General features: G+C 47.0%; 1 protein-coding gene across 1 annotated transcript in view; it reads left to right on the plus strand.

Annotated features, from left to right (window-relative positions):
* The window catches only part of LOC126485062 (protein prickle-like), a 103,772-nt gene that overhangs the window by 44,870 nt on the left and 46,865 nt on the right, over positions 1-12,037 (plus strand). The window contains exons 3-4 of the mRNA XM_050108663.1: positions 4,607-4,997; positions 6,715-7,004. Coding sequence (XP_049964620.1) covers positions 4,607-4,997; positions 6,715-7,004 — 681 coding nt within the window. The remainder of the gene's footprint in view (positions 1-4,606; positions 4,998-6,714; positions 7,005-12,037) is intronic.

Raw genomic sequence — 12,037 nt, forward strand, 5'->3', positions numbered from 1 at the left:
TTGGGTAGCTCAGTTGGTAGAGCACTTGCCCGCGAAAGACAAAGGTCCCGAGTTCGAGTCTCGGTCCGGCACACAGTTTTAATCTGCCAGAAAGTTTCATATCAGTGCACACTCCGCTGCAGAGTGAAAATCTCGTTCGGGAAGCTTAGCACTGTCAGCACAACATTAAAGGGCAACAGTGTAGTGCACAGTTTGATGTCCACCCGCTTTTATAGTTACAGTTTTAGCACCTTTCATGGCAACAACCCTGTTACTCGGCACATCAAATGTCCGAGGAATTTCGTCCATATTCGCTATTTGGCTCAATTCCACACTAGTTTTCTTTTGATGAATAATAAAGTGATGGACAGATAATATTTTCCCTTCATACTCTTGTGGCATTTTATGAGATATTTTGGGTTTGGTTCGCATGCTAAGGCCATGACGGTTCATAAACCTGTAACAGTAAACAACTCCACCCTTAAAGACTGTTAAGTTCCACTGTACCTCTAGCTTACGATCGTGTATATGAATCATTGTTGTATTAATTCAATAAAAAAAATATGCAAATGTGTGTGAAACCTTATGGGACTTAACTGCTAAGGTCATCAGACCCTAATCTTACACACTACTTAACCTAAATTATCCTAAGGACAAACCCACACACCCATGCCGAAGGGAGGACTCGAACCTCCGCCGGGACCAGCCGCACAGTCCATGACTGCAGCGCCTCAGACCGCTCGGCAAATCCCGCGCGGCTGTATTAATTCCAATCCATTTTGACGGTGTCCTTGCATCCTTTTCAACACGTCATCTTCTGATTTTGGCTATTTTGCACCCGGTCCTCTATTTCCACATTTTGTCTTCCTTATTTTTTTCAAAATGTGTGTGAATTCCTAAGGGACCAAACTGCTGATGTCATCTTCCCTAAACTTACACATTACTTAAACTAACTTAACGCTAAGGACAACACACATACACCCTTGCCCGAGGGAGGACTCGAACCTCCGTCGGGACCAGCCGCACAGTCCATGACTGCAGCGCCTCAGACCGCTCGGCAAATCCCGCGCGGCTGTATTAATTCCAATCCATTTTGACGGTGTCCTTGCATCCTTTTCAACACGTCATCTTGTGATTTTGGCTATTTTGCACCCAGTCCTCTATATCCACATTTTGTCTTCCTCATTTTTTTCAAAATGTGTGTGAATTCCTAAGGGACCAAACTGCTGATGTCATCTTCCCTGAACTTACACATTACTTAAACTAACTTAACGCTAAGGACAACACACATACACCCTTGCCCGAGGGAGGACTCGAACCTCCGTCGGGAGGGGCCCCACGATTAGTGACATGGAGCTTCTAACCGCGCGGCTATTTTTTTTTTTCCAGTTCTTCTTTACTAGCCGCCAATCGCGAATGGTTTTTTATGTTGGCGGGGGCCCGAAATGCTGCTCAGCTGCTCTGTTTCCATGTTCTTCTTTCAATTTATAGCCCGCTTCATGTGAATACCTTTTATTTTTTCCAATACGAAACTAGCTCCTAACAAAAATAGTGCACTATTATCCATAACACAAAAAACAACTTTCAGTCTAAGTTCAGTGGCCCCGTAGACTGCAAAGATGCATCATAGGCTAGACACTGTTCTGGGTTTGTGCTGGTGGAGAGGGAGGGAGACATTGTTGGCAAGCTTGCGAATCCGCACAACTCATGTTCGTCGGTTCGGTGCGCTGCTGTTGCCAGTTGAATCCAAAGCTGCCAGATACTTGGGTTGGGTTGATTTGGTGGAAGAGACCAAACAGCGGGGTCATCGGTCTCATTGGTCTCATTGCATTAGGGAAGGAAATCGGCCGTGCCCTTTCAAAGGAACCATCCCAGCATTTGCCTGAAGCGATTTAGGAAAACCACGGAAAACCTAAATCAGGATCGCCGAACGCGGGATTGAACCATCGTCCTCCCGGATGCGAGTCCAATGTGCTAACCGCTGCGCCACCTCGCACGGTGCCAGATAGTTTTCCGCGGCATCGAATATATGGCGATTTTTAAGACTGGCGGGAATTTGTATCAAACACTGGACATTTTTATATTGATTTCGATTATAAGACGTACCTGAATTTTGTAGACAATTTTTCGAAGAAAAACTGCGCCCTTCAGTCAGGACATCAGATGAACATCAATAAAAGCAAAACGAGGATAATGGAATGTAGCCGAATTAAGTCGGGTGATGCTGAGGGAATTAGATTAGGAAATGAGACACTTAAAGTAGTAAAGGAGTTTTGCTATTTGGGGAGCAAAATAACTGATGATGGTCGAAGTAGAGAGGATATAAAATGTAGACTGGCAATGGCAAGGAAAGCGTTTCTGAAGAAGAGAAATTTGTTAACATCCAGTATTGATTTAAGTGTCAGGAAGTCGTTTCTGAAAGTATTTGTATGGAGTGTAGCCATGTATGGAAGTGAAACATGGACGATAAATAGTTTAGACAAGAAGAGAATAGAAGGTTTCGAAATGTGGTGCTACAGAAGAATGCCGAAGATTAGATGGGTAGATCACATAACTAATGAAGAGGTATTGAATAGAATTGGGGAGAAGAGGATTTTGTGGCACAACTTGACTAGAAGAAGGGACCGGTTGGTAGAACATGTTCTGAGGCATCAAGGGATCACCAATTTAGTATTGGAGGACAGCGTGGAGGGTAAAAATCTACATCTACATCTACATCCATACTCCGCAAGCCACCTCACGGTGGGTGGCGGAGGGTACCTTGAGTATATCGGTTCTCCCTTCTATTCCAGTCTCGTATTGTTCGTGGAAAGAAGGATTGTCGGTATGCCTCTGTGTGGGCTCTAATCTCTCTGATTTTATCCTCATGGTCTCTTCGCGAGATATACGTAGGAGGGAGCAATATACTGCTTGACTCTTCGGTGAAGGTATGTTCTCGGAACTTTAACAAAAGCCTGTACCGAGCTACTGAGCGTCTCTCCTGCAGAGTCTTCCACTTGAGTTTATCTATCATCTCCGTAACGCTTTCGGGATTACTAAATGATCCTGTAACGAAGCGCGCTGCTCTCCGTTGGATCTTCTCTATCTCTTCTATCAACCCTTTCTGGTACGGATTCCACACTGCTGAGCAGTATTGAAGCAGTGGGCGAACAAGCGCACTGTAAATTGCTTCCTTTGTTTTCGGATTGCATTTTCAGGAGTCTTCGAATGAATCTCAGTCTGGCATCTGCTTAACCGACGATCAACTTTATATGATCATTCCATTTTAAATCACACCTAATGCGTACTCCCAGATAATTTATGGAATTAACTGCTTCTGGTTGCCGACCTGCTATTTTGTAGCTAAATGATAAGGGATCTATCTTTCTGTGTATTCGCAGCACATTACACTTGTCTACATTGAGATTCGATTGCCATTCCCTACACCATGCGTCAATTCGCTGCAGATCCTTCTGCATTTCAGTACAATTTTCCATTGTTACAACCTCTCGATACACCACAGCATAATCTGCAAAAAGCCTCAGTGAGTTTCCGATGTCATTCACAAGGTCATTTATGTATATTGTGAATAGCAACGGCCCTACGACACTCCCCTGCGGCACACCTGAAATCACTCTTACGTCGGAAGACTTCTCTCCATTGAGACTGACATGCTGCGTTCTGTTATCTAGGAACTCTTCAATCCAATCACACAATTGGTCCGATAGTGCACATGTTCTTACCTTGTTAAGTAAACGACTGTGGGGAACTGTATCGAACGCCTTGCCGAAGTCAAGAAACACGGCATCTACCTGGGAACCCGTGTCTACGGCCCTCTGAGTCTCGTGGACGAATAGCGCTAGCTGGGTTTCACACGACCGTCTTTTTCGAAACCCATGCTGATTCCTACAGAGTACATTTCTAGTCTCCAGAAAAGTCATTATGCTCGAACATAATACGTGTTCCAAAATTCTACAACTGATCGACGCTAGAGATATAGATGTATAGTTCTGCACATCTGTTCGACGTTCCTTCTTGAAAACGGGGATGACCTGTGCCCTTCGTAGACGGAGACCAAGAGATGAATACACTAAGCAGATTCAGAAGGATGTAGGTTGCAGTAAGTACTGATAAATGAAGAAGCTTGCACAGGATAGAGTAGCATGGACAGCTGCATCAAACCACTCTGTGCACAGAAGACACAACAACAACAACAACAACACAGTCACCGTATCTGCAAATTGTTTCGAATATTTTCCTTTTAATCTTGATGGTTTAGTCTTTCGATTTTATTAAAAAAAGAGAAAGAAAACAAAGTAATTAACAGGTGTATGTAAATATTGTTAAAATCCATCGTTTTATAGATTTTTAAAACATTTGTAAAATATTTCGCCTTTTAATCACTTTCTTTCGTCTTCTTGTACATTTTGAAGCATTTTGGTGAAGAGGTGTATCGCTGGAAGTCCATTCTCTGCCCATATGGGGCGAGGAGGGCGAAATTACAATACGGAAAAATAGGTGGGTAACGTTGTTCCATTATAGTGGTCCACTTTAGAGTGGGCGTTCAAAATAACTGACACGCTCGATATAGTCTGCAGGTTGGGAAAGACACCGTAAAATGATGTGCGCTCTCCACGCTCTGACACAGTCCGAACTGACGGCAGCGGGGAGCGGGCCCGCAGCTGCGCACGGCTTTATCGCCACTTGGCACCGGGCGCCCGCCGCCTCACCTGTTGATTCGGGGTCGCTGGCGGGGTGCCGCGCCTTTATCGCGCATCTCGTCCCAAATGACGTCCCACTTGCTGAGCGGCGTGGCCCGCTAACGCTCGCCCGCATTCAATATCGCCGGCACGAACTCAGATTGTTTGCTCAGATAGCCGTGCGGCAGCTCGCTATTGCTTTACAGCGCGGCGCTTGGCCAACCGTTCTCTTCCAGGACCGCTTGTGCCACCGCGCCTTCCTGGCAACTTCGAGTCGTACTTCGCTCAAGTACAGTCGCACACGACGTACCGTGGATGGCCGCATAAGTGTTTCACAGAGTAAGACCGCACTGCAGTTCCTTCTCTAAATCCTCCCACAAACGAAAAAATGGCTGACATCGAAATAAGTGTCCAAAGAATAGAAAAGCAACTGGAATCATTCTACACAGAGTACGCGAAAGAACTTGCCCACCTTCTAACAGCCGTGTACAGCAAGTCTCTAGAGGAACGGAAGGTTCCAAATGATTGGAAAAGAGCACAGGTAGTCCCAGTCTTCAAGAACGGTCGTCGAGCAGATGCGGAAAACTATAGACCTATATCTCTGACGTCGATCTGTTGTAGAATTTTAGAACTTGTATTTTGCTCGCGTGTCATGGCGTTTCTGGAAACCCAGAATCTACTCTGTAGGAATCAACATGGATTCCAGAAACAGCGATCGTGTGAGACCCAACTCGCTTTATTTGTTCATGAGACCCAGAAAATATTAGATACAGGCTCCCAGGTAGATGCCATTTTCCTTGACTTCCGGAAGGCGTTCGATACAGTTCCGCACTGTCGCCTGATAAACAAAGTAAGAGCCTACGGAATATCAGACCAGCTGTGTGGCTGGATTGAAGAGTTTTTAGCAAACAGAGCACAGCATGTTGTTCTCAATGGAGAGACGTCTACAGACGTTAAAGTAACCTCTGGCGTGCCATAGGGGAGCGTTATGGGACCATTGCTTTTCACAATATATATAAATGACCTAGTAGATAGTGTCGGAAGTTGCATGCGGCTTTTCGCGGATGATGCTGTAGTATACAGAGAAGTTGCAGCATTAGAAAATTGTAGCGATATGCAGGAACATCTGCAGCGGATAGGCACTTGGTGCAGGGAGTGGCAAATGACCCTTAACATATACACATGTAATGTATTGCGAATACATAAAAAGAAGGATCCTTTATTGTATGATTATATGATAGCGGAACAAACACTAGTAGCAGTTACTTCTGTAAAATATCTGGGAGTATGCGTGCGGAACGATTTGAAGTGGAATGATCATATAAAATTAATTGTTGGTAAGGCTGAGATTCATTGGAAGAGTCCTCAGAAAATGTAGTCCATCAACAAAGGAGGTGGCTTACAAAACACTCGTTCGACCTATACTTGAGTATTGCTCATCAGTGTGGGATCCGTACCAGGTCGGGTTGACAGAGGAGATAGAGAAGATCCAAAGAAGAGCGGTGCGTTTCGTCACACGGCTATTTGGTAAGCGTGATAACGTTACAGAGATGTTCAGCAAACTCAAGTGGCAAACTCTGCAAGAGAGGCGCTCTGCGTCGCGGTGTAGCTTGCTGTCCAGGTTTCGAGAGGGTGCGTTTCTGGATGAGGTATCGAATATATTGCTTCCCCCTACTTATACCTCCCGAGGAGATCACGAATGTAAAATTAGAGAGATTCGAGCGCGCACGGAGGCTTTCAGACAGTCGTTCTTCCCGCGAACCATTCGCGACTGGAACAGCAAAGGGAGGTAATGACAGTGGCACGTAAAGTACGCTCCGCTACACACCTTTGGGTGGTTTGCGGAGTATAAATGTAGATGTAGATGTAGAGTATAAGATGATGACAGTTACTAGCGTGCTCGTAAGTGTCATGGTATTTTAATGAAGATTGCACTCGAATCAAGCTGGTGGTATTACGAACAAGTAGCGGAAATTGTCCGTTTTAAGTGATATCTGTGCTGTGACGAGAGAACCACTTTATTACCGCTGTCGACGTGTGACTGCTTGCGAGACAGTCAGGTCACGAGTTGCTCAGCAAGCGCCGCAGCTGGCGGCAGAAGAGAAGACGACAGCGAAACAGATGGGCAGACACGGGAGGGCCAAGGCCTGCCGACCAGAGTCCGGGAGGCGGCTGGGCCACGTCCCGGCCCCAGAGGCGGCCATCGCGCTTTCCGGGCACGGACGTCCCCTCGAGGACGCGTCCTCGTCCCCGGCGACGCTCCGGGCTACGGCGCCCGCCTACGCTCTACCAGAGACACGGCCGCAGCTGCGTCGCGACGCTCACCGATGCCGCCTCTGTCGCGACGCGCGCTTCCTGTCTGCGCTCCTTCTTTATCGTCTGAAACCCAGCCCTCTACGTGACCATGGAAGCGGTACTTTCCGGGGTCCAAGTTGATGCCGTATTCCTAAACACAAGGCGCTCGATACAGTTCCGCCCTGGCACCTCTCGAATCGGAGCCCAGTTCGAAGCGGAACTCATCACTGAAGACAATTCTACTCCAGTCAATGAGATTCCAGGCCGAAGACGTGTCTGGAGATGTGCCGGACCTGGTGGGATACTAACCTGACTGTCGCCGCCATCTGACAACCGGGAGTCGTGGTCTAGGCTACCATTTTTTTGATAGCAGGAACCTTTGTCATCCGCGACACCCTTACAACACAGCACTACTTTGTCGATATTCTGCACCCCGTTTTGTTGCCCTTCATGGGAAGCCATCCTGGGCTTACACTTCAGCAAGATAATGCTCGTCCGCACACGGCGAGAGTTTCTGCTCCTTTTCTGAGTGCTTGCCAAAGCCTGTCTCGGTCAGCAAGGTCGCGGGATCGCTTCCCAGTTGAGAACGTTTACAGCATTTTGGGTAGGGTCCTCCAACAAGATTGGGATTTTGACGATCTAACGTGCCAATTGCACAGAATTTGGCACGACATCCCACACGAGCCCATCCAGCAACTCTATCAATCAATGACAAGCCATGTAACTGCTTTCATAATGGTCGCAGGAGGACCAGCTCTTTATTGGCTGGCTGAATTGGTGGAGCTCTTTCTCTTAAATAAATCATTCAGCTTTTCTGAAATTGTAATCACTTATTTGCCTGTAGATGTATATCACATCTACCGATTTCCATCCCATTCTATACCAAGAAGAAATGCAGATGATAAACGGGTATTCATTGGACAAATATATTATACTAGAACTGAACATGTGATTACATTTTCACGCGATTTGGGAGCACAGATCCTGAGAAATCAGTACCCAGAGCAACCACCTCTGGCCGTAATAACGGCCTTGATACGCCTGGGCATTGTGTCAAACAGAGCTTGGATGGCGTGTACAGGTACAGCTGCCCATGCAGCTTCAACACGATACCTCAGTTCATCAAGAGTACTGACTGGCGTATTGTGACGAGCCACTTGCTCGGCCACCATTGACCAGACGTTTTCACTTGGTGAGAGATCTGAAGAATGTGCTGGCCAGGGAAGCAACCGAAAATTTTCTGTATCCAGAAAGGCCCGTACAGGACCTGCAACATGCGGTCGTGCATTATCCTGCTGAAATGTAGGGTTTCGCAGGGATCGAATGAAGGGTAGAGCCACGGGTCGTAACACATCTGAAATGTAACGTCCACTGTTCGAAGTACCGTCAATGCGAACAAGAGGTGACCGAGACGTGTAACCAATGGGACCCCAAACCATCACGCCTGGTGATACGCCAGTATGGCGATGACGAATACACCATTCCAATGTGCGTTCACCACGATAGCGCCAAATACGGAAGCGACCATCATGATGCTGTAAACAGAACCTGGATTCATCCGAAAAGATGACGTTTAGCCATTCGTGCACCCAGGTTCGTCGTTGAGTACACCATCGCAGGCGCTCCTGACTGTGATGCAGCGTCAAGGGTAACCGCAGCCGTGGTCTCCGAGCTGATAGTCCATGCTGCTGCAAACGTCGTCGAACTGTTCGTGCAGATGGTTGTTGTCTTGCAGTCGTCCCCATCTGTTGACTCAGGCATCGAGACGTGGCTGCACGATCCGTTACAGCCATGCGGATAAGATGCCTGTCATCTCTACTGTTAGTGATACGAGGCCGTTGGGATCCAGCACGGCGTTCCGTATTACCCTCCTGAACCCACCGATTCCATATTCTGCTAACAGTCATTGGATCTCGACCAACTCGAGCAGCAATGTCGCGATACGATAAACCGCAATGGCGATAGGCTACAATCCGACCTTTATCAAAGTCGGAAACGTGAAGGTACGCATTTCTTCTCCTTACACGAGGCATCAGAACAACGTTTCACCAGGCAACGCCAGTTAACTGCTGTTTGTGTATGAGAAATCGGTTGGAAACTTTCCTCATGTCAGCACGTTCTAGGTGTCGCCACCGGCGCCAACCTTGTGTGAATGCTCTGAAAAGCTAATCATTTGCATATCACAACATCTTCTTCCTGTCGGTTAAATTTTGCGTCTGTAGCACATCATCTTCGTGGTGTAGCAATTTTAATGGCCAGTAGTGTACATATGAGCAGGTTGTAACTCAGAACAGCGATTGCGTCAGGCATTGGGAGGATCGTCAGAAAGAACAATCCACCCACGAAGGCGGTAACTTAAAAAAAATCTCATCCTATGTATACTTAAGTATCACTCGTCAGTCTCAAATCCTTTCCTCCTAGGACCGAGAGAGAAAATGGAGAACATCCGAAGAAGGGCAGCGCGTTTCACCACGAGTTCCTATAGTAGTGCAAATGTGCCATTGTAGTGCTTATGCAACTCCAGTGGAAAACATTACAATAGAGGCGTTGTGCATTACGGTTTCGTTTACTGCTTAAATTCCGAGATCGTAGATTCCTTGAAGAGTTAACCACCACACTGCTTGCTACTACATGTAATGTTAGTCTTACACAGCTCGCAAACGCGGCTCGGACAACCCCAAAGAGGGCGAGGAAATGGCCTGGTAATAAAAGAAAAAAATTACGGATCTTTTTATTTATTTATTTATTTTTTCATCGGTTAATTTCTACTTGTGGCTGTTGGAGAAAACAATTCCTTTATTCCCACATATATTTAGCAATAACTTAACACTACACACATGAATGAATTGTGTAGACATGAAAAGCACGGAATAACTAACAAAAGCTAAGTCCAAGAATAACTATATCACTTCACGGAATACTTATGAAGCACTGTACACTTGTAGGGATCGATTGTCAGAGATAGGTCACTACATGACTCCCCCCTTTAATGCTAACGATACCGCAGATTAAATTTCACACGCCGTCCAGCTCTTGTAACTACTTCTTTCTTGAAACCGGGCGGTGCGTCACGTGTGTCAGTGGTTGTGTCAGACAGTGGTGTAGCAGTCCTCGACGTCGGTCTTGGTGTTGCAGGTACTGGTGTTCGCTGAGCGTTGTGGTGTTCATGGGGTACAGGAACACATCTTGTAGCTTCTCCTGTCTTCTCTGGTTTGTGTTCAGTGGTAGCTGTGGTGTCTGTTGCGTCCAGAAATGCGGGACGCGGGGTGGTATGCCGTGGTGCGTATGCGTTTCGTACCAAATAACGCAGCCAATGCTTTGCCGTCCTTGTTCAGTTGTAATTCTCAGTTGAACTCCAAACCGGGCAATCCAACCACGAAAAAATGCTTGAGCTATAGTTTCTGCAGTGGTGTCCTTCATTGGAAATGCCTCAGGCCACCTAGTAAATCTGTCAATCACCGTGAGGCAATAACTGTAGCCTTCCGATGTCGAGAGTGGGCCGATGATGTCAACATCGCAGTATACGCTAGCAGCTAACTAGTGGTAGAAGAGAGAGTCATCTGGAGAGCGTAGTCGTAGCAACAGCGTACCTGTTGCCTAGCGACGCCTTCCCGCCCCAAGCACTCGTGGCCAGACCGTATCCGGCGACGGACTGGCGATGCTATCTCCAGCGGCTGCTCGACGTACTGAAGTTATTAATACCTGTCTCGAAAGTGGTTCGAGGGAGCCACTTTGGGAATTTGGTCGGAAATCACTTGTATACGAACTAGTGATCACGCCACTTATATTCCCGAACGATATGAAATTGCGCAGCTCTTCGCCAGCCACGAGCAACCGGCGGCGGGTGAGAGTATTAAAACTGCCTTGTAGCAGAGCGGGTGAAATAGTCTCAAAGGAGCAACGCTAATGTTCCCGGCCGACCCCTCAGGCGCACGTCACGTCATCCAAACTACGTTAGCGCCCTTTTTCCCCAGTCGCAAATGATACAGTGCGAGGTGCCAAAGCCTGTAATTCACCATCGCCGGCCTTCAACGGGAAGGCGAAACACTGGCCATGCAAAAGCAAAATTAATGGTGATCATGTTGTTTTATAGTGTTTGCCGAAAACAGATTTATCCCTTTTGAGCTTAAACGCTCACGGAAGGCGCTTCTCACAACGTCGACTCCCAGAGAAAAGGCCCGAAGCATTTAATATTCTGCCAAAACACTCTCCACACGCCATCGTTGAGGTATATGGCAATACGAGGGTGAGTCAGATTAAAACCTTAAATTTGTAATAACAAATCGAAATTTCGCGTCGTTATCCTGTAAGTTGGTAAGCGTGCTACAAACAACGCGAAGAATGGCCTGTAGGTGGCAGCATAGTGAAGATGCACACATACCGTCGCAGTATCAGCATAAAAATGGCCGCCCCACTTGCTACGTGCACCAGGAAACAACAAAGTTCTGTTATTCGGTTTTTGCGTAGTGAATGTGTGAAACCTAATGACATTCATCGACGAATGAAGGTTCAGTACGGTGATGCATGTTTGTCACAGCAGCAAGTCTACGAATGGAGTAGAAAGTTCGCAAACGGCGTGAGTTCGGTGGAAGATGCTCCTCGTCCAGGTCAGACACAACGAGTTGTGACGCCACAGAACATTGCAGCAGTTGAAACCATAGTGAAGGAAAACCGGCGAGTGGCACTGAATGACACTGCAGCATGTTTACAGACTAGTCATGGGTCAGCACACCACATTGTGCATGATGTGCTCCAGTTTCACAAAGTGTCTGCAAGATGGGTGCCACGGCAGCTGACTCCTGAAATGAGAGAACGACGTGTTTATGCTTGTGAAGAGCTTCTTCGGCGCTTTGAACGAGAAGGTGATGGCTTCCTTGCAAGAATCGTTACTGGGGACGAAACCTGGGTTCACTTCCGCCAACCGGAAACGAAGAGAGCGAGCAAGGAATGGCGCCATTCCTCATCACCAAAACCAAAGAAATTTCGAACAGAACCATCAGCAGGGAAGGTTATGCTGGCTCTCTTCTGAGACGAAAAAGGCGTCATTTTGGCGCATTACATGCCTAGAGGGACCACTGTCACCA

Source organism: Schistocerca serialis, chromosome 6 (assembly GCF_023864345.2).
Source record: "Schistocerca serialis cubense isolate TAMUIC-IGC-003099 chromosome 6, iqSchSeri2.2, whole genome shotgun sequence".
NCBI lineage: Eukaryota > Metazoa > Arthropoda > Insecta > Orthoptera > Acrididae > Schistocerca > Schistocerca serialis.